The sequence below is a fragment of the Sparus aurata genome, chromosome 13, assembly GCF_900880675.1.
Source record: "Sparus aurata chromosome 13, fSpaAur1.1, whole genome shotgun sequence".
Taxonomy (NCBI): domain Eukaryota; kingdom Metazoa; phylum Chordata; class Actinopteri; order Spariformes; family Sparidae; genus Sparus; species Sparus aurata.
Genome location: NC_044199.1, coordinates 12,885,715 through 12,913,270, shown reverse-complemented (window position 1 = coordinate 12,913,270; position 27,556 = coordinate 12,885,715). Strand labels below are relative to the sequence as shown.

The 27,556-nt window shown below is 42.2% G+C and overlaps 1 protein-coding gene across 11 annotated transcripts; it reads left to right on the top strand.

Moving 5' to 3' along the window:
* The first annotated feature begins 78 nt into the window (after positions 1-78).
* On the top strand, positions 79-27,554 carry synj1 (synaptojanin 1). Of its 11 annotated transcripts, XM_030438986.1 has the most exons (33): positions 79-228; positions 1,172-1,332; positions 1,510-1,596; positions 2,007-2,274; positions 2,527-2,752; positions 4,714-4,797; positions 7,275-7,336; positions 9,722-9,818; positions 10,185-10,360; positions 10,446-10,527; positions 10,640-10,792; positions 12,252-12,417; positions 12,835-12,858; positions 13,366-13,557; positions 14,838-14,922; positions 15,206-15,346; positions 15,435-15,627; positions 15,714-15,872; positions 16,012-16,168; positions 16,288-16,414; positions 16,557-16,769; positions 16,860-16,938; positions 17,143-17,308; positions 17,397-17,576; positions 18,018-18,140; positions 18,343-18,381; positions 19,898-19,945; positions 20,798-20,839; positions 21,612-21,664; positions 22,086-22,275; positions 22,365-22,645; positions 22,931-22,954; positions 23,985-24,246. In XM_030438986.1, the coding sequence occupies exons 2-32, from the start codon at positions 1,209-1,211 to the stop codon at positions 22,949-22,951; spliced, it is 4,038 nt and encodes a 1,345-aa protein (XP_030294846.1). In that variant the 5' UTR covers positions 79-228; positions 1,172-1,208; the 3' UTR covers positions 22,952-22,954; positions 23,985-24,246. The 11 variants fall into 11 exon arrangements, with proteins under 11 accessions (XP_030294846.1, XP_030294839.1, XP_030294835.1 ...); XM_030438979.1 differs by lacking the exon at positions 22,931-22,954 and having other exon boundaries at positions 12,261-12,417; positions 23,985-27,554; XM_030438975.1 differs by lacking the exon at positions 22,931-22,954 and having other exon boundaries at positions 23,985-27,554.
* Positions 27,555-27,556: the final 2 nt, after the last annotated feature.

Below are 27,556 nucleotides of genomic sequence, written 5' to 3'. Positions count from 1 at the left end.
CGTGTATTTTATATACCTTTAAGGAACGTAAATTTAATCCAGGTCGAAACATATTTTATTTACGTACTAATGTTTCCATTTCCCTTGTATGTAAGCGCACGCAAACACTTGTCTGGGTATTACGGTAACGTGCGGTAGGCGTGCTTTGCGTCGGAATGTACCATTCTGCCAACACACCGGGAAGGATTTTGTTGTGACAGCGGAGTAACAACCCGGCGGGGGGAGACGGTAAGGTGAAATCTGTAGCCCTTCCTCTGTGTAATTTAAATAGGTCCCATAATGTGAGATAAGGCTGGAATTTAAATGTTTCCGCACATTTACATGTTTTATATGGTCGAGTCCCTCGAATTTATATTGTAGTGCAACACGTCTTATCATCCCGGACGTGCAGGTAGTACCACTATCAACATATCGCCAGCTAGCGAATCATAGCTATCCCTGTGATTAATTTAGCTAACTTAGCTAACGTTGCCAGCTAGCGTTAGATTCGCGAAAGACAGGAAGCTGTTTTAGCTGTATCATTATATCCCTCTGGTTTTCTTAATTTGTTTTCCGTCACACAAATCCGAGTGTTAAAGCTAGCAAGCAGGTAAACGTTAGCGTTAGCTTCGGCTGCTGCAGTTTCACTCAAGTCGTGACTGTCCGTGTCAGGATGGATAATATTACCGACGCTCGGCCTAACGTTACCGCTCACAGTGCTCCTGCTGCTCATAATCTCCAGCCACCAGCGATATTCAGTTTGAAATCAGATTAATTATATGTGTCGACCCTATCTTTGTCCGTTATCGATAGTGCGTAAGGCTTCTGCTTTCGCAATGAAGTTTCCTCGTCAAGCTGAATCACGGAATGTAAATGTTATTGGCCAATAACATGACATATCCTCAATGAAGAGGGCATAAAATCAACCTAAATAGTGCATCGCCTGCAGCCAGTTATCTACGTTTAGTTTTTTGTAACGTTGTGATATTTCAGCTAGCTATACAAAATGTAATCGCTCAATTTCTGATCCAGACATCCTAAAAAGAAAGCTCAGTATGGTCAGATCATACGTCACATCTCCATCAATAATAAAGAGATCATCCTACTCCCTTGTTGCCTTCATATTACAGATGTTGTGTCTGACTGGGAATGTGTCTTGTGTAAATGCTGTCTCCATTTTTTTTTTTTTCAGGTCAGAACATAGGGTTTTTTAAAATCTTGGATCCACAATGGCCTTCAGCAAGGGATATCGCATCTACCACAAGCTGGATCCACCCCCCTACAGTGTCATAGTGGAAACAAGGACCAGGGAAGAATGCCTCATGTTCGAATCAGGGGCTGTTGCCGTTCTGTGTAAGGCATCTTATTAAATTATACTGTAATGACAGGTTATTTAAATACTCTTGTCCCAAATAAGGATGCTACAAGGGAAATACAGCTACATTAAGTAGCTGCAGTGATGGATGTGTGTTTAAGAAGGCGTACCACAGAAACTCTCCTTGCATTATGTTACTTTTGTTTTGTATCCAGCGGCAGCAGAGAAGGAGGCCATCAAAAACACATACTCAAAGATTGTTGATGCTTATGGAATCCTGGGCGTCCTCCGCCTCAACCTGGGTAAGCTATAGAAACATCTTCTCCATTCGTTGCTCCCTGTTTCAGAAATTACCTGGGTCCAGTCCGGATTTTGACCCCCCGGGTTCTTCTGTCACTGTGATTTGTATTCCTGCTGCTGCTTACTCATAAGCAGCTTTCTCCTGTCCTCCACATGACCTTGAAGGCCCTTGTTATCACAACAAGGAAAACGTCGTGCGAAAGATTAAAGCTCAGGCTTATAGATGGCTGAGATTTGAATGGTTGGTGATTTCCTATAAAGGAGTGGCACCAACGCTGAATTAACCATTTCCTTCCCAGCCTCTTAATGCTTAATTGTATTTTTTGTTAATGCAGTGCTTTACAACTATTGACACGATGCCTTTCTTTTTTCTTTACATTGCACCATATGTTTTTATACCTTACGTCTGCAGGTGACTCCATGCTTCACAGTCTGGTGGTTGTGACAGGATGCAGTTCTGCAGGGAAGGTGCAGGATTCAGAGGTTTTCAGAGTCACGCAGACAGACTTCATATCACTGAAGAATGATCCAGGGGATGAGGACCGGATTGCTGAGGTGCGAAAGGTCCTTAACTCAGGACACTTCTACTTTGCCTGGTCTGCCACTGGAGTCAGCATGGACTTGAGTCTCAATGCACATCGCAGGATCCTAGAAGACACTACAGATAACCGTTTCTTTTGGTAAGAGTGTGAAATGATCATTGTTCCAAGGTTATCAGGAGAATAGTGGGCAGGTATTGGCTTCTCTGAAGTAGCAGATATCAACTAATTACATGTTCTCCAATCTGCACGTTCTTTGTGCGGTAATATTTTCTACTGATTGTGTGATATGGGGGCTGTGTGATTTGCAGCTAAGCTGTGAAAATTCACCACTCACACAATTCTTTTTTGTGTGTTTGCTGTTGTGTCTGTGTTGATATCATTAATCAATAGGAACCAGTCTCTGCACCTGCATCTAAAACACTACGGAGTAAACTGTGATGACTGGCTGTTGAGACTGATGTGTGGGGGAGTGGAGATCAGGACTATCTATGCAGGGCACAAACAGGCTAAGGCCTGCATCTTCTCTCGCCTCAGCTCAGAGCGAGCAGGAACACGATTCAACGTCCGAGGAACAAACGATGATGGCCAGGTGGCCAACTTTGTGGAGACTGAACAGGTGACTCAGATATTTGACAGTTTCTTTCTGGTTTGAGAGGTGTTAAGAGCTGGTGTTTGGAAATCAATTTGCATCAGTTTCAGGTGCCAGTAAGCACACGGCAAACAGGACACAGAGCAGAAGGCAGTGACAAACTTTTTCTACCATGCACTGAAGAGCTTTAGCCTGTTTATATTATTCTTTATTGGTGCAATATAACAAGAAAAAATACAAAAGACGGTTAAACAAGACTGGGCACAGTTTATGACATCAATCACCAATATAGTTATGGATGGGATGGGAGTGCAGTCCCAGGTAGCATAGCAGTAGGAGTCAGGGGTGTTTCGTAAAAGAAGAGTGTACCAACAAGTTTTGCCCAGTGAGGCGCACTCGGTGGATTATCTTGTATTGTATGAGCTCTCTTCATTTATGCAGATTGGGGTCCAGAAGTCTGCATTGGTATTGATTGATAGAGTTTGTTGCCAGTTAACTGATTATATGGATGTGGCGTGGATGAAAGATTTGGTATCTTTTGGAATGTCCATAAAGGTGTCAGAGCTGTGATTATTATACAAGTTTTGAAACAAAGGTGCTGTTTGATATGTTGGCTAAAAATGGTAGGTCTGTAATTTGTAAAGATTTGTTTGATGTCTTGTAGGTCAGATGTGTTGTCTGACGATTTGGGATGGTTCCTTTTTAAATATACACTGTTTGCCCAAAAATATGGGAAAAGTGCAGCACTTTTATACCTCCTTGGGATTTGGGATTTGTACAGCTGCTTTATCCAGTAGAATTAGGAAAATACTTGAAACTAGTGGGAGTGGACATCCTTGTGTGGTGCCCCTGTGCAGTGTGAAGCTTTGTGTGGTATTAGTCTGCATACTCTGTACACTGTTAATAAATAATGGGTAGAATAGTCCACGTGCTGCTGACCTTTTTTAACATGCATCATTTGCAAATTGTTAATAGAGTCACATGGCCTTTGTTAATACAGTCTGTTTAAACACTAGTTATCTATTGACTGTTCAGGGGCAAATCTGCTGCAACCTTGTCGGGAAACACTGCTGCTCTTGTATTTTGTGCTGCACTGTAGAATGACATCGTAACACTGATAATTATAGATGCATAATTAACTTATAAGAAAAACAAGCAGGATGATGACGATGATGATGATATATCAATACCCTGATTTATTGGTCAAGTGCCTTTTACTTTGCAGTCATTTATAAGTTCCTTATTGAGTAAAATTCAGTTCAGTCAGTATTTCCCTTTTTATTGAGTCATCACATTCTCAGAGGATGGAATGTTACTTTTCATCTCTCCGTTGTGGAAAATGACTCAATTTGCATTTTCCCTTTTTATAGTTCCTGTTTCAGGAAACAAACAGGAAGCTTGATCTTAGGCATAACAACTGGAACAATTAGAACAACAGTATCTACAACACAATGTAGTAATACAGCTCGACTACATCAATATAAGTCTCTCTGTCAAAGTCTGAATAGAAATTGAACATTAGAAGCCTCATTAGTGTAGTGGTAAATGCAGGGATTTTATGTTGCAGTATATGGTTTTGTCAGGTGTTCTGATTTTATCTAGCCCCTGTGGTGTTGACAGCTTTTGGTAATGTTGATTACTGATCTTGGCGTCAACCATCTGCAGCACAGAAAAGTGTACCCTCTCTACATGTGACACACTGCCTGTCATCTCTCCTTTATGTTTCCTTTGTGTCCTGACAAAGTGGCCTCAGACACATGCTGGTATTGTGAAGCCTATTCCATCCATCAATTTCACCTGTAGCTTATAGTTGATTATTTTGGGGGGGGGGGTATTTGGTCGGCTCGTTACCTCTGTTTTGAGGTTAGATGTTGTTATATTTATTTTCTTTGAATGTGTTGTTAGTCATGTTTCTACAGCTACAGTACATGTGTGTTTTGGCGCATTGTGACAAAAGTTAACCTAATGTTCCTCTCCCTTTAAAACAGGTTATTTTCCTGGATGACAGAGTCTCATCCTTCATACAGATCCGTGGGTCCATTCCTCTTTTCTGGGAACAGCCAGGAATCCAGGTAATGAACACTGAAACTTTCCTGTAAAGCCAGCCTTGAATCTGCCTTGAATTTTCATATATTATATGAAAATCATGAGACATCCCTTGTGTTTATGTAGAAGTCCTCACCAATTTGTTGTAGATTAGGCTCACATAGTGTCAGTTGATTGCAAGTGTAATCGCTGAACTCTGATGAAGTCAACAGGAATCTGGATGAAACGTCTCCTTTTACAATTACATCCTAGTTTTAACACATTTTGTCCATGCTATGTTCAGAAAAACTCCATTAAGGGGGTTTTGTTGCAACTGAATGAGAATCGGCACCCTAAACAGCTGGATGTGAACCCCCACCTGGTATAACCATTTCTTTTGATTTGTTTGGCTCTTGCTGGTGCTGGCGCTTTCATACTGCAGATGGGGGTTTCTCTGTGCAATGCCAAAGGGCAGGGGTGACAGGCAATCCCATTACGAATATTCATCCAGTCCCCTATTGCTGGAAATACTATTTTTAAGATTTAAAGCAGAAACTTGCATCACCCATTAAGTGTACACTATTAACAACATCAGCGGGATTCTCCTGCCCTTGTCCTGACATTGCACAGATGGGTGGATAAATTTGATCAGATGTCGGGGAGGTTAATGGTAGATACAGTGGTTGGTAAAGGGCATTTCTCTGTTTTCCCCAGCTCCCAGACTTCTTTGGTCAGGTCAGAGCCTGGTCTGAAAACATCCTCTAACCACTTCTATTTGACTAAGTCAGCTGATATTCCTCAGGCAGCTGGATAGGTGTTAATTGACAATATGAAAAAAATAGCTGTTAAATCTATATCAAGAAAGGCCAAGACCATATTAGCCACCTATTCACCCCACAAGGTCTATGGTTTGGTAAAAAACAAAACAAAAGAAAAACCAGAGGGTTGTGGGCTCGGGGTTGTTTTCAGACATAACTGTAGCCCTCCTGCTTTTTAAAAGCCTTGTTTTAGCTCATAGTCCCCTCTACCGATTGTGGCTTTGTAGGCTTATTTTCTCCTCCCCATACTCTCTTATTCAGTCTCTGAGCAGGATGGATAGTTTTGGATTTATCCTGAAGAGGATTCATTGGTCTTTCTACAGTTAGTTTAACTTAGAATAGTTCTAGTATTATAAAACGCTGCTGGGAAAGATGATAATCAGTCGTCGGACTTCCCCTTCTTAAACGATTAGTTCTTAGACTCCTGGTTGATCCCAAAATCTTAGTTAATTATTTTTATGGTTGTTTAGGGGAAAGAACCAGTAGTGGAATTGGTCATTAAGGAATAATGATCACATGTGGCGTCATATTACTCAAAAAATCTTTCTGTCAGCTGACAGTTTCTGTAGTCAAGGTTTACTTGTAGTCAAGTAAACTTTAACGTACATCTACTAAGATGTAACCTTGAAAAAAATGTGGACAGTTAATTATCATAGAACAATTAAGAGGGTGATTTGACCAGTGCCACTCCAGGTGCTATCTGCTATCAATTGAGGTGATGTGAAGGGGTTTTTGCCTGAAGTGTTCTGCTGTAACCCGAGTCCCTTTTTAGATGCCATCTCAGGAAGTTATTAAATATGCATTGCAAAGACCTGCACAACAGTGGAGACAGGAAGGAGTGACAAAATGGCAGCAGCATGGAGCAAAATGTCTCGCCTTGCCAAACACAGGCAGAGCCAAAATAGGCACATACAAATATTCGAGCAGATGAACACAAAGCAGAGGAAGAGATTAGCAGACGGTGCAAAAGAAAGGCAAAGACTGGAACTGTGGGAACACTGTGAGAGTCAGAGTATACTTAGGAGATCCCACTAATGTTTTTGATTGATCAATGAGATTGAAGGATGCAGAAAGTGAGAGGTACAGGAGGAGTGATAATGGCGTTTGATTTTTCTTCTTTTCAGACGATGACGAGCTATTAAGGGACAGGAAGTGAGGAGAATTTAAGAGCAGGAGAGTTTGCGCACAGATGTGTAGGGAGTAACAAGAGTACAAGTAAGGACCTGCAGTGCAGAGTGAGCAGATTTCCATCTTAGAACCACTGTGCAAGGGCCCTGCAGAGTCTGTAGGGGTGTGGTCATGCCTGCCTTTACTTCTCTGTGAGAATATTCTCTGGGAGAATATTAGTGAGACCAATTACAAGAGGGGCAAAGGGAAATTTGATTAAACATTTCTGATAATGGTATTGGAGAGATGACAGGCTTCAAGTTTTCTCTGCTGCTCAGTGTCTTTGTCGTCTTATGAACAAACCTCCCTATGCTGCCCCTGTGTTGCTGTCGTCCTTTGCCATTCTTTTATTTGTTGCCACTATAAAAGTTTCCACTGTTCATATGTTATGCAGCATTTCTATCCCAACTTCGTTCTTCATCGCCAGGAATTCTGGTCATCTGCGACGTGTGTGTGTGTGTGTGCGCGACTTTCCTTGATTTAAAGTAAAGGACGACACTGTGACTTTCTTGTCTTTTCTCACTGTCTCTGCCCTGCAGGTTGGTTCTCATCGTGTCAAACTCTCAAGGGGATTTGAGGCAAATGCCCCGGCATTCGAAAGGTAATTAAAATGTTCTCTAGTGTGTGTGCCTGGCAGTTCTCAGCTGCTTTGTCTTGCCTCCAAGAGATTAACAGTCCTCTGAGGAGCAGAGGAAACACCGTAATGCTATGTCTCCTGCAGTTACTGCCCACAATAGAGAGAAGCTCTCCAGACTCTTGAAGGAGAAGTTGTTAATTGAAGTGTGTCCTCAGAGGTCAATTTAGAAAGGACACATTTGTAGCCCTTGATTAGCTGTCGACCCCTGTATTTCATAATGATTTCAGACACTTTCTTTGCAAAAGCCCTTCCTTGACTTTTTGTAAAAGCAAAATTATCATTCAGTGCATTTAATTAAGTTTGTGCGCTTTTGCCTTAAAGCTTCTTGTTCCCGAAATTAAACTATTAAAAGTACTTAAAATCTTAACTTGTGCCTGCTATTCAGATCCAGTGACTATTTTGTCATTGTATTTAGATTATGTCCTCTCAGGAATTGTATCCTTCCACATTCTTCTCAGAAAGTTGCAAAAATAGCTACTCTGATTACTCATCTTGTCTCAACTGGCAGTAAACTGTGGAGACCAGGTGGGCAGTGACAAATATGAGCCTCCTGGGAATCACCCACATTTTTATCTGACACAACTTTCTTCTTGTTTCTTTATAAGACAAAGACAAGCCTCAAGTACCGCAACATAATTTAAAGTGTCAATGCTCATGATTTAGGCTGACATGCACGTTTTTTTGCATCATAAAAATGCAGTTTGCAAAGAATTTTCTTTTCTAAATAATTCTAAATTCATCTTTAACATTCGATTTGAGAACAAATTGTTTTAAATCATAATTTGCAGCCTTGCTTTCCATGTCTACAGACACATTACAGATGCAGGGTCAGCAACGGAGCAGTACCTCGTAGAGTTTCCTGTTTCTTTAAAGTGGAAATAAACAACTGTTCATCTCTGCTAGCATTTCCCTGTGATTTTGCTGTTGGCGCTGATATCACAACCAAGCAAAAAACAAATTGAATTGACTACCATTTGACATAGAAACAACAATCTCCATACTGTGAAAAGGGCAGAGTAAAACACCTTGTTGTAATAATAAGTTGGTAGGTTTATTCTTACTGATCTAGTCGAAAGAATGCCAGTTTATAACTAATTTTCAATCACTCTACTTCTTCGCCACCTTTGCCTTCTCCGTCAGCGGGGTTCTCCACAGTTATTACAGTTGTTCCTGTGTTACGTGGGGATAGCGACCAAGAAGACAATACATCTTCAATGCAGATGCACCTTCTTTGTGCCATAATTCGACCATCTTTATTTCCAGAAAAATTCTAGCCCCATGGAAGACCAGATTGCATAGTAAAAGCAAGCGGAGCCGAGGAACCGGTCTAAACGCAGATGGTGTCACCTTTCTACAGCCATAACACTGTGCCATTAGAATGATAAGTTAAAACAAATAAGTTGCCTGTTTAAGTAACATGGATTGTCACTGGGACTAAACCCAGGTCCTTAAAAGGAATGATCTTTCTCAGAGCAACCATGCTATTCAAACCATTCATGACATATGATATTGCAAGAAAGCTATGAAAGCTAAGATCTTTAATTTCTAGACATGTTGGACTCCATGATGTGGACTCAGTAGGGCTGAGCTCAGAGCTTGCTCTGCCAATTTATATTTTGAGCATGTCAAGACAACCATGGTACACGATTTGTATTTCACAACAAATTAGTCATTTTTCACACTAAGGAGCTGGTGATGTAAGTAGTGTTTCTCAGTGTGTGCACAGATCAGGATTTATGACTCATCCTTTGTAATATCTAGTCTGTTTTCTGCAGAGACAGCCTAATATGTCTGAGATAGTGCAAAGCCAACAATAACATCTTTTATAAACACGGTAACAGTAGCAGAATGTAGCCTTAGTCTGCTTTTCTCTCTACTGGATGGTGCCTCCGGTCCATCCATATCTGAAATATATTAAATGGTCTGAGGTCATTTAAGTGTTTCTTCTGGGCATTATCCCCTCCTTTGCCCTTTCAGTCTTGGCAGCTTAGCAAAATAAATACCCCACTGTCTTAGTAGGTACATCCTGGGATTAATTCCCATCATTTACGTGATGTATCCCCCCAGACATTCAGATGCAAGTGTCACAGCCAAAAAATGAAACAAATAAGCATTAAGACTTTTACGGCTTTTGAATTTATTGCACGTCAACTTTTCTCTGCTGAATCTAAAACTGAACTTGAATCTACATCTGCATCCCATTGTTGATACGTCACACCTCATTCAAAGTAATTTTATTCCTTCACCAAAATTATAAGTAACAGTTTGAAAAAAAAAATACAATGGGCCTTATTGTGTGTGTGTGTGTGTGTGTGTGTGTGTGTGTGTGTGTGTGTGTGTGTTTTCCAGACACTTCACTGCACTGCGGAGGTTGTATGGTAAACAGGTGATCATCAACCTGCTCGGGAGTAAGGAAGGAGAACACATGCTCAGCAAAGCATTTCAGGTGAGAGGAACCATTTTCTGCCCCTTAACACTGAGTTGTACTGTCAGACATACATCTGATATCCCTAACAAAACAGAAGTGCCCCAAGCATGCGATGCAGACGCTGCCTTTACTGTTCTTTTAAACAGTCACAGGAATTCTGTCTTATCACATTACTGCACCATGAGCTTTGGCCAGGTCACGTTTTCTTCTTTGGTCACCAAACTACAGTTGAAACTTGCTCAAATATAAAAAACAGAAATCGACACTTGTTTGATTAACATTTCTTAACAACTTATTAGATATAGCAGGGAATGTTGCCTCTTACCTGTATGACTACAATGAAAGATTGGGAACAAGTCCTCTTCTTCTCTCTGTCACTCTCAGAGTCACCTGAAGGCATCGGAGCACGCGTCAGCAGTGAAAATGGTGAACTTTGACTACCATCAAAATGTGAAGGGAGGCAAGACAGACAAACTCCACAGTGTCCTCAAACCATACCTCAGCAAGTTTATAGAGGAATGTGGGTTCTTCTACTACTCTGGAGAGATGGGCATCACAAGGTGACAGATCAATAAAAACATGTTTTATTAATCAGTATTACATTTTTTACTAATGCCTCCTAACATTTGAACATGTTTTTTTTAGGACTCAGGGTGGAACCATTAGGACCAACTGCTTGGACTGTCTGGATAGAACCAACAGTGTCCAGGCCTTCTTTGCCCTTGAGGTAAGGGCTTTGTTCTGTAAAAAAAATAAAATAAAAAAAAATTGTACAACAACCGCTCCTTTTTTTTTTCCTTTTTTTTTAAGTCTAACTCCCTTTTTCCTCACTTCACCAGATGTTGCCAAAGCAGCTGGAGGAAATGGGTCTTACAGAGAAACCCCAGCTGGTGGCCAGATTCCAGGAGGTTTTTAGGACCATGTGGTCTGCCAACGGAGACTCTGTCAGTAAGATCTATGCGGGCACCGGTGCCCTGGATGGCAAGGCCAAGGTACACAATAGGGACACTGGATACACATAAATACACAAGTTCACCGAAAACTGTTCTAAAAGTTGCTAATGTTTAACAAATTCTTTGTCTTCATGACTGAATAAACAAACTGACCCACAATTCAGTGTTCTGGGGACCTTATTTTCCTCTGAGAACAGCTTGTTTATTCAGTTATGGAAACATTTTATGTTTCAGAGTTGTATTATTACCTCAGAAATATTGTAAATATCAAAATTCTGAGTTTACATTTCGAATTATTGTTTGATCCTCAAAATCTGAATAGTGGACTTCTGGAACTGAAAATCCTGATAAACAGTTCTTCTGTGAACATGCTTGTTGAGACTGAGATGTTTACATGACTATGACTCTGAGACTGTGTTTGTATTGTAATACCTGTGCTCAACTTTTTAAATCTTGCCCCTTACAAATAACCAGTATTTTATAACAAAAAACAAAAAAAAACACTTAAAGTCATTCTGAAGTAATGTAAATGAAGCCAAAATTAAACATCTTTACACAGTATAAACAGTACTGAAACAAGCTACACCAGTCTGGAAACTAACTAAAACTAAACTGAATTGAAAAGGAATATTAAAAAAGAAATTAGAATTAAAACGCAGATGCAACGACTGTACAATAAATGCAGAGGATTGACAGAACTGAGGACTTCAATTGTTACTTTGGACTTAAATGGCACTTTAAATGAAACGATAATGGCAAGTTGTGCATTGTGCATGCAATGTGCGATCCTCTCTGCATGTAGAAGTGTGTGCTTCTGTTTCTTAACTCTTGTGTGCTGTCTCTTTCTGCTGTCCTCTGGATCTCTCTACCTGTGTGGTAAGTTAACAAGCGAGTCGATGTTGTTTTTGAGCTGTGGGTCTTTCTCTGGTGCGTTACTGGTTTCAGTGTCTGTGGGTTAAGTGATGATGATGATGATGATGATGATGATGATGATGATGGAGGAGGATGGGATAGGTGGGACTTATTCATTTATATAAGACTTGATTTTATTCCCCTTTGGGTATCTTGGTGATGCGTACTGTCTTGACCTGGCAACTCTTGAAAGCTCAGTGGATATTTCTGATCAACAGAAATCTATTTAAAGAAAAAACAAAGGAAAAACTGCTTGCTTGTTAAGCGATCATTTTGTTGATGCTGTACCATATATCATTCCTGGCAACATCTGCCGTCTTGACTGGATGAACCTGAGGAAGTCAAGCAAAAATTCTCCATGTCACACATCAATCAGTGAAATCTTAAAGTTGCACCTGCTGAAGCAGTTTCTGATCTTTCCTGGTCAGTTCAAAAATCTATTACCTGGATCTCTGTGATGTGTTCCTCTTTTTTTCTCTTCCGTGGTTGTTGTGGGAAGTACAGACTTTTTCTCAAAATGAGAATGTAATTAGTTTATTATTAAGTAGTGATTATTCTTGTGTGTGTTTGTTCTGTCTGTCTGTAGGCCGGGAAGTTAAAAGATGGAGCTCGCTCTGTGACAAGGACCATCCAGAATAACTTCTTTGACAGCTCCAAGCAGGAGGCTATAGACATCCTGAGGCTGGGCTCCACGCTTAACAGTGATTTGGCTGACAAAGCTCGGGCCTTGCTCACCACTTCAAGTCTTTACGGTAAGTCCTTACAACATGGGTAGTATGACGTGTTATTTCCTTGAGCCGACAGATTGCATCTTGCCTAAAATGTACTCAATGATCTATCCAAAATATAACATGTTGCAGCCTCTGTGTTTTATAATATTAACACTATTCTATCCCTTCTGCTGGAAAGGAAATGGGGAATTTTTGGAATATTTTAACAAGTTTTGACCCGTATCTGTTGAAGCCCTGTAAAAGCAAGAAGCTACTCATCACCGTAGAAGGGTTTGCCTGCACTGAGTCAAGCAGGAAGTGTAATCTCTGTGTGTCAGCTCTCTGTCCCAGTTAGATTAAAGCTGACCAACTGCTCTGCTAGCATTATCTGTTGCAGCACTGGTTAACCCGCCCTTCTCTCCCTTCTCTCCCCTCCCCTGCTCTTGCGCACAATCTTAGTCACTGAGCCGGTCTTACAATCAGGTATAGTAACTGACAGACTGCCCCCAGTGGATGGATCTTTTCATCCCATCACACAGTTGTCCTATCATTTGTGTTTGCTCCTCATTCATTTATAATCCAGTGTTGGTAGTGGTTTAACCCTCTGTCTGTTGCATATAATCAGGCTTTTGCCACGGTGATTAAAAGAAAGGATGCAGAATTTTTTTAATCAAAATTGAGCAAATATTTACAGACAGAAATGAACCGTTACCAATGTTGATTATTTGAATGTTATCTGTATTTCAGTAAAAGTCCTTTTTTTAATTTCCTTTCTCCCATGCCCATGTTTTAGAACATCGTTTCAGCCTTCCTCCGTTGTGTTTGGATGTTCTCCCCTAGGTTCTGTTTGTTTTCATTAGCGTCTTCCCATTTTTGTTTTGTTTCACTGTATGCTGCCCTTCCTGCACACACACACACACACACACACACACACACACACACAGAGTCAAACCAGTTCACACTCTAATCCCACTCTCCTCCGCTCTACAGCCTCCCCAAGAGTATTGCTGGGAATGTGTCAGAACTACCAGAAATACACAAGGCCCAAGCAGATTCGGGTGTGTGTGGGTACCTGGAATGTCAACGGGGGTAAACAGTTTCGCAGCATTGCTTTCCGCAACCAGACACTCAACGACTGGCTGCTGGATGCTCCAAAGAAGGCGGGGCATCCTGACTTCCAGGGTATGTCTGTGTTTATTTATCTGCTCACGCTGGCGGTAAATGTCATCTCTGGAGACTGTCTTTCAGAGGGCTGCTGCTCTTATCGATCTTTGAGGTTAAAGAAATAGTTTGATGATTTTGGGAAAATACTTAATTGCTTTATTGTAAGGAATAAGATTAGAGATCAGTACTGCTCCTAAGTGTGTATGCTGAATATGAAGCTGAAGCCAGCAGATTGATAACTTAAAATGGGGAAACCAGCGAGCCTGTCTCTGGCTTAAGGTAACAAACTCTGCCTATACTTTATGAAATAGAAATAGAAAAAAACACCAATTGTTGTAGTGTGTTGCTGATCACTAGAGGTAGACCGGAAAGTTGGGCAAAAAAAATGTCTCAAACCCTTTCACAATATGCATTTCTCTTATGTTCAGATGACGTTTCAGCTCTAAGGCCTTATTCAAGATCAGCATAAAAGAGAAATGCATTTGAAGAACATGCAACACTTTGTTTCCTACTCTCAAACAAATTCTACCTACCAGCACCTCCAAAGCTCACTTTTTAACACGTTACACAGAATCTTATTTGTTTAACACGTAAGTAAAACAAAAAAAACAACAATAACACTTCCTGATATAGAGGGAGGTTATGTGCCAGACTATTTCTTGGTTGGATATGATGAAACTGTAGATTGTCTGCAAGTCGCCTCACAGTAATGTGAAAACTTCAGGAAGTCACTTATGTATTGTAGATATAATGGTATGAAAGTGGTATCCAACTTTTATTCCAGCTCTTGCCAAAAAGCACGAGGGCTTATTTCCCAAAACGTCTAAACTGTTGCTTTTGAAATACTGCAGGCTTTGCACTTTTTAAATTTCAAGCTGGCTGAGAAAATCTGGACAAATAAAGGTGATTAGAAGTACTTTGGCCTCCTCCTTCAAATACTACAAATACTCCAGGGAGCTGAGCATTTTCTTAATGATTTCATTTACAGGACATAAACAAGATGAGTCATAAGAAAGACTCCTGAAACATGAAGGTTACGTGAAGGGTTGTTTTGTATTTTATAACCTGGGTCTTATTACCATAATTATTTACTAGTTTTCCTAAAGGTAAGCAGAACAATACTGGGGGGGAATTTTCTGATTCTCCAAGGGATAGACAATTTTCAGTAAAGCATTTGTGTGCTGTTTCTACAGTAATAGTGGTTAGTACAATGTTCTCTATGCTACTCAACAAATCTTATGATGTTAATATTTTATTAGACATCTATGTTTACCATTGTGTAATCTTTATCTTCACAGACAGCAAAGCCAACCCCATAGATATCTTTGCCATTGGTTTTGAGGAAATGGTTGAACTAAATGCTGGCAACATCGTGAGTGCCAGGTATGTGTGCTAGACTCCCATCCGAGGTAACTGACCTGTCTTTGTCATCCACAAGGAAGTTGAGCTCCGAGGTGGCCGTGGAGATAATTAGATCAATAAGTACAAGAGCCAGGCTGCTTAGGCCTGATCCAACAAAGCTAATATGACTTAATCAGATGTAAATTCCTTTGATATGTCTTGAAGAAGAACAAAGAGGATTTTGGAACATCTTATCTCAGTCTGACTTTGTTTCTTTTTTTTTCTTTTCCTGCACTATATCTCTTTTTTTCTTATCTTATCTCAGCACTACCAACCAGAAGCTTTGGGCAGCTGAGCTCCAAAAAAACATATCGAGGGACCACAAATATGTGCTGCTGGCTTCAGAGCAGCTGGTGGGAGTGTGTCTGTTTGTTTTCATCCGCCCACAGCACGCACCTTTCATCAGGTACGAACTGTTCACATTGTCTGTAGGTGTTCATTTAACTGTGTATCACAGGTATGGTAACAGAGGGGTAATCAATGCATTTTTCCAGGGATGTTGCTGTCGATACTGTAAAAACCGGAATGGGCGGGGCTACAGGCAATAAAGGAGGTGTGGCCATACGCCTGCTGTTCCACACCACCAGCATCTGCTTCGTCTGCTCCCACTTTGCTGCTGGCCAGTCACAGGTCAAGGAGAGGAATGATGACTACAGCGAGATCACGCGCAGACTCACCTTCCCCATGGTGATCACTGTGACATTACCAAGTGAAATTTAAAACACCTTTCTTGCGTAACTTATGCATAACCACGTCCATGTTGTCCTTGCTAGGGTCGTCTGCTATACTCACACGACTATGTTTTCTGGTGCGGAGACTTCAACTACCGAATCAGCATGCCCAACGAGGAAGTAAAGGATCTAATCAAACAGCAGAACTGGGATGCCTTGACAGCTGGGGACCAGTTGTTGGACCAGAAGAATGCTGGTTTGGTATGACAGAACTTATGACTTTCACTTCCTCTCAACAGAAAATAGTGAGCCATAACACTGAGTGTTAGTTCAGTGTTATGGCGTTTTATAGTTTTATAAGTTTTATAGCCCACACTCATGCAGGCACATCTTCCTACAGGTTTTCCGAGGTTTCATCGAGGGGAAATTGGATTTTGCCCCCACCTATAAGTATGACCTCTTCTCAGAGGATTATGACACCAGTGAGAAGTGCCGCACACCGGCCTGGACTGACCGCATACTCTGGAAGAGGAGGAAGTGGAACTTTGACAGAACGGGTAAGATGAAGATGTATCACAACATTGGTGAAAAATATGTAAGCTATCTCCTTAGTTTATATACGCCTTTGGAAATCCTGAAACATAAGTATATATGTCCATATCTGTATGTTTTGCAGCTGAGGAGATGAATGTAGTAGGCGCAGCTTCTACATCTGGGGAGAATGAGGACGATCCAGATAACCCCTGGAACCCTGGGACTCTGAAATACTATGGCAGGGCTGAGCTCAAAACCTCAGACCACAGGTAGGAAACAAGAGATGTGTAATGTGCTGCATATCCCTCCTTCTAGATCTTTGCACCAACTAATCCCATACTCTGAAACAGATATATGGTCTTTCTCTTTCATACAACATCACAATCCTATATCTGTCCTGTCCGTCTCTAGGCCTGTGGTGGCCATAATGGATGTGGACATCCTGGAGGTGGACCCAGAGGCCCGGCACCAGGTCTACAAAGAGGTCATTGCCCTGCAAGGGCCTCCAGATGGCACTATACTGGTGTCGCTGTGCTCCTCTGGTCCTGAAGACTATTTCGATGATGCACTCATAGATGAACTGCTGGACAAGTTTGCTCAGTTTGGAGAGGTCATACTTATCAGGTGAGGCTGACATCACCATCACGGAAAGACAAACAGACATAATCACCTTCAGTGACAGACACTGTATTGACTGTGTCCTTGTTTATGAAGGTTTGTTGAGGAGAAGATGTGGGTGACCTTCTTGGAAGGATACTCTGCTCTTGCTGCTCTGTCTCTCAGCGCTTCCACTGTAAGTCATCACTGATTATGTTAAATGCTTCTCAGCTGTTGAAATGCTTTCTCCACTACAATTATGTGACTTGAGTTTCAATGATATTCACCTCAGTGCTTTGAAGATGTTACGTGAAAACACGAAGAAGTTGTTTTTCATTCACGTATGTCTGCCTAACCATGTCCATTTTTTACTTGTCTCTGTCTCTTGGTTACATTTTAGGTCCTTGGCAAGGTGATTGACATCCGTCTGAAGAGTCCAGGCTGGATCAAGAGTCTTGAGGAGGAGATGAGTGTGGAGAGAATCTGCGGGAGCATCCCCACCTCAGCCAGCTCTACCCTGCTCGCTGAGGACACAGACATGGGCGACGATGATTACGACATGGAAGGTAAATACTGACAAACGTATCCTGATCCTTCATTCATTATGAATGACGATTTCTTTTCATATTCATCACCGCTTGATTTCTGTATCAGGTGATGTGGATGAAGAGGTTGAAGAGATCCTTCCCCAGCACCTGCAGCCTGGAGCAGGCTCTGGCCCTGGATCTTCCCCTCTTCCCTCCCCCCGCAGCAGTCCTTGTCCCTCCCCCACCCACGGAGAACCTTCGGCCCCAAGCAGGCCCAGTCGTGGACAGCCCACCCGACCTTCACATGGTAACTACAGCATGACACGCCTGGAATCAGGTCTCTAAAAGTACAGTCCAATCATCTGCTCAGGCTCCAGTTTCTTCCTACTGGAATGTAAACCTTAATTTTGTTTTGTTTGTAATGTGTGGAAGCAGATTTAAGTCCATCATCATCTAGGAGAGGAAGTGAAGGTAAAATGTGCTGTGTGTTGAACTAAACTCTGGTATTAGAAGGCTTGTGGTGTGTGATTTAGTAAAATACTCTTTTGATACATGTTTTCTGGTGCAGTGTTAAAATGTGTGCAGTGTTTGCTTAATCTTGTCTTTGGTCTGAAACACTTAAACAAGTTCTCACACAGTGAATAGACTGCGTAGTTGCATTGTTTTTCTGGATACAGTTGCAAATGGTGTAAAGTTGTTCCTCAGATAAATCACTCCATTTTAACCTCTTGTATTCGTTTCCTTCCAGGGCCTCCTGTTGACTTCCAGCCTGGTGCCCCTCAAGGCATTGAGCCCAAACGTCCACCTCCGCCTCGCCCTGGAGCCCCTCCAGCAAGACCAGCACCCCCTCAACGCCCTCCACCACCCTCAGGTAAAGAATCATTCTGACCCTTCTGGTATAGAGTTGATTAAAGCCTTATTTTCAGAAATTTGAATCAAAGAAATGTAGCCTGCAAAAATCTGAACATTTGGAAGTGTGGCTATTTCATTTCTCAGTGTGGTACGGTATGAGATTCTTCAGGCAGGTGTTAACATTTCTACCTTTATCCCACTGCTTCGCCTCTTTTCTGAAGGAGGCATGAGCCCTCTGCCAGTTAGAAAGGACTCTGGAGGTAAAGTGATTGCTGTGGCAATGTGTGGTTATGTGCTTACATTGCTGAAGCATTTAAAGTAGCTGCTGCTTTTTTCCCCCATCTGATGCTACACACAGAGACACATTCCATTAGCGCTGATTGAGTAAGCTTTCATCATTGATAGTCTAGTAAAACACATATCACAACTCTCATAGACGTGCTCCTGAGCATGTTAAACCTGACTTTGGGTTTCATATATGACTACAGACAGTTTTACTGCAGTATTTCAGACCATGCTTTATTGTCTACCGGCTCGTCCTTGTGACTTTGCACAGCCTGCCCATGAATTTGATTTAGCTCATTGTTGTCCATTCAACACAGTAGGCATTTGCTTTGGACAGTTGGCATTGTGTAAAGGTAGTCTGCAACTGAAGGTATGATACTTTTAACACAAAAATCGTGTTTAGTTGCTGAAACATCAACTCAACATTTACACTTCACTGAGTTGTCCTTGGTTTAGAAGAGGAAATGAGTCATGCGGTTGCTGAGTCAGGCTTGTTTTTTATCCAGACTACTCCTAGACTAAGTGTGTGCTCATGAGGCTTTTGAGTTGAGAGAGTAGAGAGCTTCTTGTGCATCATTGAATCACTCAACCTAATAAATGATTTTGCTGTAATATTACCAACTATCCCTCCTTTGTGATGTATATACGTTAGTACTGTAAAGTGTTGTTAATTAGTGTGCCAGACATGGTTGCTTATATTCAGGTTTAGTTAATGTGGAAGCAGCAGGTTATGTTGTTATTTTTTAATATTTTGCCACCAACACTGCAAGTAAGAGGCTGTTTATGTTTGGTTATACCATCTGTCCTGAGAGATCCAATCACGAGTGGACAGCTTTGAGCCCGTCAAGAAAGAATCTTCTTGTATAATGTTTGCAGAATTAACAAGAAGCCCAAAGTAGTAATAGTTGAAAGTGTGTTGCTGACAACGTTTCACAAGGTTTATTAAGTCTCAAAATGTAGCATTTGTTTAGGGGAGTCTGAGGACATTCTCCTCGGGCGTCAAAGCCTTTATTAGTTACTACAGTTTACTATATTTGACATGTTTACCAACAATATGTTATATTCTACAATAAATATAGTGTAGATTGTGAAATCTCTTGAAAACAAGGCTTTCCAACAGCTGTTGGGAGATAAGAAGATGCAATTCAGACACAGAAGCTGACACAATTACAATTTTGACATAACAGCGATGCCATGATAAACTGACACTTTTTACAAGGAAAGAAACTATTGAATATATTGTATATAATTCCAAAATTACAAGAAGGCACAAATTATTTAAAATGTGGTGCTCATGCAAAGACATATCCGTATTCCGTATATCCCATGTCTGTATTTACTGCCAACACCTGTACTTACAGCTGTCCACTCGTGATTGGATCACTCAGGACATGTTGATCTATCTGACCAGCCTCTAAAATCAAATTTTTTGTCATGTTTGCTGCTGTACTTTATGTTGAAACTACTCTTTTCCCCTTTTTTGACTTTAAGACTGTGGCATATGTCCCAGCCCACTGCTTGGTAGGAGAGGCAGTGAAGGTAACTCGCAGCGTTTCATTAAATGTCATCTGATCCCTGTAGCCTTACACCCAGTCATCAATGTTATTGATGCTTTGTTGACATTGATGGGTCACTGTAGACCAGTTCAGCATCATTGTGAGCCATCTTAGTCCTGTATGTGTGTGTGGGAGAGATGTGTTTGGTAGAAAAATGTTTTGTTTAATTGAATGTAAATTAAGCAGGAAAACCAAAGCGGTCGAAGGGCTATAGGGACCAAATACACTATCTACCTTACAGTGCTGCTGGAGGCAATTTCTGAGTTTTCTTCCAATCTAATATTTTGTATATGCAAGTGTAATGCATCCCAACCGATTAGTGTCAAGTGTTAAAGACTTAATAAGAACAACAAAACAAGAGGAGCCGGCATTTTGTTTTACATATGAGACTCTCATTTTCTCTTGCAAACACTGGGGGTCTGAAAGTAAATATTAACCTGTGCAAGACGGGGAGGATATGCATCAAAACAAGGCTTTATATTGCATCTGAGTCTAATTGATGCACATAATGAGGAATAGGATACCTCATAAGTTAGCACTCTTTGATTACAGTCTTCGCTAAACAGGGTAGACAAGGTGAGTTGAAGGAAATCCCTTTAGTCCGGAATTAAAATGGTCTTAAGTCAGCTCAGCTTCACTCATCCAGTATGATTAGTGGGAAAAAAAATCCTCCTCAGGTGGACATTCAGACTCACAGCATCTCAGGCTTCACTGCTCCGCTGCATTGATACCACCACTCGCTTTTTCCCAGTGCTTCTTGTATCGTGTTGACATCGGGAGCACCTGCTTCATGTGTGTAACAGTAATGTGGTTTGGTTTCCTTTGTGCTGCAAAGGACCAAAAAGCCCCGCTCTGCCTCGGCCAGATGCTGCTGCAGGTGAGTGCCACAAAGCATGACGTAGCCTCACTTAGCATTAATGTGCCAATGAAGTCAGACAATTGTTCCTCAGTTAAGTGGTTATATATACGGTAGGCGTGTATATTTTTCCCACGAAAGCACGCCTTTGTGTAAAGTTTCCTTGGACTTGCTGGGAATTATTTTCCCTGCCCGTCTACTACTGTAATCCTGTGTTATGTGTTTATGCACCGACACAAATTAATCCTGTCCCAGGCTATTGGATAGGGTTTGGTTGCTTAGCCTTTTGGTGAATTGGCCTGTCTTCACCTGACCCATTTAAATGGTGTGTGTGTGCGTGCGTGCACTTCGCTGAATCCCTCGGTCGCAGTAAGGGTGTGTGTGGTTAGCAGGCTTGACTTACTTTTGGTGACTGTACAGTGAGGTATTACACAGAAGCAGACATCTAAGTCGCGTGGGAACATGTTCACGGGCTCTGAGGGGGTTCAGCAGGAGAATAGTGAAAGAAGAGGTGTGTGGTAAGCAGTTGGCTCGCAGAACAAGGCCTGCCTCTCCTCCAGACCTCCTGCAGCTCAGGAATGACTTGAGTCATCTTTAATAATGAAGTCAGCCGGAGGGAAATTGGTCTGTCATAGGTTGGGGTGGGTTTGCTGCGAGTGATTTAGAACAGTAATGGTAATAGTTGAACTCCCCCTTTCAGTAAACGCTCCAGCTATTCCTTATATCTCCCCATTGTATATACAGAAATATTATTTTGCTAATGTAGCTGGTTTGTCTATCTTAACTCTTTCAGGTCGAGGTCAGGTAGCTGTGGGAGCTCCTGGACCTGGAGGTGCTCCAAGACCGGTGAGTTTACAACTTTTGACTAGTCTTGTTATTTCTTGATTTGAATATTCTTTGACTGATTTTTACGAGGAATCTTCCAAAAGACTAACTTATCTGATGTTTAAGCAGAAGTTTAAACTGAAGTTTAAATAAATGTAAGAAAATGCTTCAGTCGAAGTGAAAGTAATTTAATCTATAAGGTCCAAAAAAGTATTGCAAACAGCTATTCCTTGTATCAAGACCTCTGTCTCTTTTTATAGGCCAAAAGAAAAGTTGCAAAGTGCACCTTTTAGTAAAATAAGCTAAACTGAGAATCATTCATTCATTCACTATCGAGAGTAGAGATGTTACATTTTATGAGTCGACCGATGGCACACTTTCCTTGTTTTTACCCAAAATGTAAATTTCTCCAAATTCTCTGCTTCTTCTTTTTGTTATCCAGAATATTCCTGCCCGAGTTGGGGTAATCAGTGTGCCTCCCCAGTCTCGTCCACCACCTCCAGCCCACCCTGGAGCACCCAGACCCATCCCAGAGGTGCATCCCGGGGCCCCTCGGCCCATCCCAGACACTCACCCTGGAGCCCCAAGACCTGTTCCCAGTGCACAGCCCAAACCGACTGATCTGCCACCAGGTAAGGAAATGTTTTTTTCACAGAGGGACATAAAGTAGGCTGTCAAGACTTTGGAATGTGTTTGATGTTAAAGCCTTAATTACATTCAGGTCCACCTTCAGGACCGCCTCCTACAGAGCCAGTGAGAGCCCAGGTTCCATCATCCATGCAGCCACCCATGCTGCCCCAAGCAGCTGCCCCTTCAGCTCAGTCCCAGCTCCCAGCACCGATGCAGCCCACACATCCAGCTCCACTCCAGCCGCAGCAGGCCACTGCCGCCCCTGCTGGGCCTCCACAGGCTCTCGCCTCTCCCAAACCCCCACCTCGTTCCCGTTCCTCTCATGCTCTGCCACCTGATGCTGCCAAGCCTGAGACAGCCCCAGCTGCACAGGTTGGTGCCAACTTCCCTTTTCATTGAATTATTGGAATTTCAGGTGAACACTGACATAATTATCTACTGAGATGTTTCAGCTTACATGCAGTTAAATCATGTTCTCGCTCTCAATTTCTGCTTATCACTCAAGATGATTTCTGATAGATTAGTGTAAAAGGTGGAGGCTGGGAGAATAAGAAGTTAGCCTCTTTCTGCTTCTTTGTCACACATCAGATGAACTTAGTCGTCTGTGTCATTCTTCCTGCTTTTGTCTCTCTGATACATTTGTCTCTCTCTCACAAGCCGGAGAAGCCCTCAGGGTGACAGGTACTTGATATTAAACCACCTCTTTGTCTCATCCTCCATAGCACAACAGTCCTCTGCTCTGATGTTACCACCTCTCATCCCCAGTAACCTCCTCCTCCTGTCTCATTTCTCTTCTCCCATGTTGTTTTAACCTCTAGTCCACTGTAAGGCCATGCATTGTTTTGTGCTAGGCTCACAAAATGGAGCATTATTTGTTTTTCTTTTCGTGGGTCAACATATCCAACCATAAATGACTTGAAAAACACGGATGACGATGTGACGTTTGCCATTTCCCCCTCATTTGTCCTTTCATGTGTGCTCACTGCGGTTCAGGTGCCGAGAGTGAACACATATGCAATGACCTCATAATTTGACTTGACAGTTTTGTTTAATTTGTATTATTTCTGTCATTTGTATTAGAGTTGATGATTGTATGTGGACTGTGATACATACATGAGTGTCAGCATTAGTCAGGGAAAAAAAAAAAACACTGTACATGTTTGTGAATGTTTTAAGTTGGCCTTTTTTAAAGTACCCTGTGGAGTTTTTGACCACTAGTGTTGTTATGGATCAGTGGTTTGATGAACAAACTGATAAAACAATGTAACAAATGTAAAGGACTGAATTAATAGCTGTGCAATACCTGAAATCAGTTGCATGTTGTTTCGGCCATTAATGCTAGGAAAAAAAAAGGAGTAATTCACCAAGAAATATAGCAATGTTAAAGGGAAGAGTGTGACTGCTCATTGATGCAAACAGTAAACATGGTTGATAATCAGCTCTGCAAATTTGTTCCGTAGGTTTGTTACAGACACACCCACACACTGAGTTAAAGAAAAAAAACACTGAATATAATCATGTAACAGTTGTTAACAAGATAACTCCAAAGGGTATCTTTAAACTTTTTTTCTGAGCTAAGAAAAAAACATTATATAAAGCAACGTATGTACCTTTATTTTGTAAGATACATGAGTATTATCAGCTCGTGAGTATAGTTTCACAGCATTTTTGTGACAGCTAAAGACCATTTTTTTGTTTTGTTCTTCCTTAGACCAATGGACTGAATGGAATCCAAAGAGAAGCACAATGGAAGCCCGACCCCTTGGACACACTTGCATCTGACTTGCTCTCCTCTTCCTCCACCCCCTGGCACACCACCCAGTCACTGAACAGAGGCTCCTCTCTGCGTGCACCTCCATCCATTCCTGCGTCTAGGTCGTCTTCCAACACCCTCCCTACATCCTTCTCCCTCCAGTCCTCTGCTCTGTCAGACCTGCAGGCACTCGATTCGTCGTCCTCATCCTCTCTCTCCACCCCGTCACCTTTCGCGTCCTCCCTGCTCCCGCCTCCCCCGGTCCCGTCTCGCAGTCGCTCGCAGGAGACACTGCGCGCCTCCCCCGGGCTCTTCCCTGCTGACCCACAACCTGCCAGACCCAGCAGCACCAATCCCTTCACCGGCCCGCTGGCGCAGCAGCAGCCCCGCTCGCTCACCCCGGACTTCAGCGTCCAGCGTCCAGCCCAGCCACTTTACCTTCAGAGGACCATGTCTGCTCTTACACAGCCACTCATTCCCATGCCTGCTCAGACAGCAGCCGCAGCCGCACCCGCCTCCCAGATCCAAAGGACCATGTCCTTGTTCGGACCGCCATCGACTCTCAATCCTACTCCACTACTCCCTTTTGCCCCTGAACATTCTTCTACCCCCGCTTTGCCTCTGGCGCCACCCTCCTCCATTCCACCTGCCCTCGCACCTCGTCGCCAGCCACCTCCCCCAGGAGGGAAGCAAACCCAGCAATGGGTCACTTTTGACGACGATTTTCCAGCTGCAAGCAAAACACCGCAGGTCCCCATCTTCCCTTCCAGTTCCCTAGTGTCCCAAACTCGGACTCTGCCTTCCCACTCCGTGTTTGACTCAGAGCCCGACTGGTTATCTTCAACACCTTCAGGATTCCCAACCCTCCCTCCTCCCATCCCAACTAGAACCGGTAACCCAAAGCTCCCAGAGGGACCCAGCGACAACTGCTTCTTCTCCAGGGAGTCAACAGAAAGATAGAAATCACTCTCAATGTTTAAAGGGCATATCCAGATATGTATAGATCTATGATAAATGTGTATATGTGTGTGTGTATTGTACAAAAGAGGCAGTATTTAAGAAGTATAGACCAATCCCCTTCTGAATCATAGGAAAGGATTTATATCTCAAGCAGAAACGGTGTACGAGTCTCAGTGTGTGTTCTAACTTCCCCACGGAGATGTTTGCTCGTTCCCTGATACTAACATTTATTTTAATATGAATCGTTCTGACGTTTATTTTTATTCATGGCAGCAAACGTGCCTGTGTCTACAGTTAATCGCTATATAAAGTACATCTATACGCACGAGTCATGTGTGTAACCACCTGTGCAATATCAAGACACGTCTGTGTGACTGCATTCACCAGAACCAGTGTTACGTTTGCGTTCGCTACATCGGCTGACGCGCCGCGGCTCATATCCACTGTTTCGACTGGTCGAGGTTCCTCAGAGTAGAGGGGTAATCTTCTGTTTACTCAGTTTTATCAGTTTACACGCGTAGAAGGCTATGCACTGCAGGTTTGACATCCCCTCTCAAAATGAAAACAGTCTGCAGCATTCAGAGAATTGCTTTGAATTCTGTCTGAGGGGTGCAAATAGAAATTTTAAAAAAAGTCACATCACAGGCTTTCTTTTATCATGAATGTACTTTATGTCGCACTGGGTTTCGTCATCGCCTCCTTGCCGACGCACACAGCGTGAACTAGAGCAGCACGAGTCAGTGTCACAGTCAAACTGTTCACTGCAGCAGGACTGTAACATCATCATTTCGTTCTCTCTCTACTCTCATGGGCTGGTACGCTAAGCTAAATATATTTTGTAGCTCTATATCAAAACCTATACATAGTGATTATGTATAAAAGTATGTTTTCAATACGGAGACAACTCGCTTAAATGTGCATACGTGTGTTTGTGATGACCGTGCCAGTGGTTTTGCACAATAATATGCACTGAAATGCTGTGCGCGCTCTCTCGGTTTGCACTCTTGTCGATGGCAAAGATGAGAGCCTGTGGACTGAACAGATCAGGGGGCTTTTTGACCTTTCCACTCCTGCAGTGTTCCGATTCCTTCTTGATTTTAATCCAAAGCGTTTAGCATACTATTGTAAATTCAGAGAATGTGGTGTGTGCGTGTGTATACTTCAGCGTACGAAGGCGAGGACATGCTGCGCGTAACAATAAGAGGGCATTTCCTTTTTTTTTTTTCTTTTTTTTTTTACTTAAACTTTTGTGCGTCGCAAAAATTGCGTTTTTCATTTGTAAGAACATTTACTCTAAATAATCTATTGTTGATACTGTGGTGAGAAGTAACGTGTCGTGTTTGAGGTGCATAACGTCTGTCGTGCTGTTTGTGTTTGGATGTGAGTGCGTGTACAGAGTTAAGAGTGGAGTATCAAGAGGTTTCCCCCCCCCCCCCCCCCCAGGAGGTCTTCACACAATCACACGGTGTATTCGCTTACAGGTTCCGAACTAACAGCAACTGTAATCACTCGCTTGTGTTTCTAACTGTGGAGTGGCAGCGCTGTATGTGAAAATTGTTCATGCAAGACACAGGACTTTTTTCCCCACCTGAGTGAGAATTCTCTGGTAGCAAAGCTGTTTGGACCCAAGTGCGTCACCGGATGATTATTCCCAGTTGTTCGTCACATCCTTTTCCGGGGTGATTTCAGACAGTAGTGTGATTTGAGTGTCAAACATCTTCTCTTATCTGTTTCCTCCAGTTGAGAGTAATTGTTACTGAACCTCGCCGATTTCATTCATGAGGTGCGTGCGTGTGTGTGGTGTGTTGACGTGAGAGGTGACGTGTCAGTATTCTTCCCCCCCGTACTACCTACTTTACTTCACTTCTGTTGAGTTGTAGTGGCTGGCGTCAGTGTTGAAAACGATGACAAGCAATAGGATCAGTGAGAGTACAATCCTCCCTAATATGCCAGCTGTGTCTACTTAGATGTTGTTTCCCCCCAAAACCTTCAGAGATTATATAACCGGCTGAAATGTGCTTCAAAGATATTTGATGTCTCATGGAGGATAAAACATCTGAACCAAGAAAGTACCAGCTAACTAACTGCTTTGCAGCGCTTTGTTTGATCACCGTGTAAAATACAATTAATCTCCATGCGCTGCACTGAAAGCAGTTAGCTGTCTATGTAAGCAAGTGTATCGGGTTGCCTTTGCTTACATGTCGCTGTCATCTTTAAAAAAATGCATTTATTGTGTTATCCAAATGTGCGCAGTAGATGCCGTATCTGCATTAAAAGTAGGTGACTAGCCAGCGCTTTGTGTCATGTCATGTTCCAGACGAGGTTTTATAGGAAAAACAAAAATTGCTCCTTTTGTGAGGTTGGTGTCCCTTTTTATGGCTGTAATTCCATAGTAAATAAGAGTCTGTGTCGTTGAACATATTCTGTATGTATTAAAGAGTAAAACATGAAGCTGCGATTCATGTTAATATCCAGCGTTCCATATTTTAAGTGCACAGCCGATTGCACATTTATGTATGACGCAGGTTGTGTTGTATGTATGCAAAAATAAATGTAAGTTTACCTGAAGC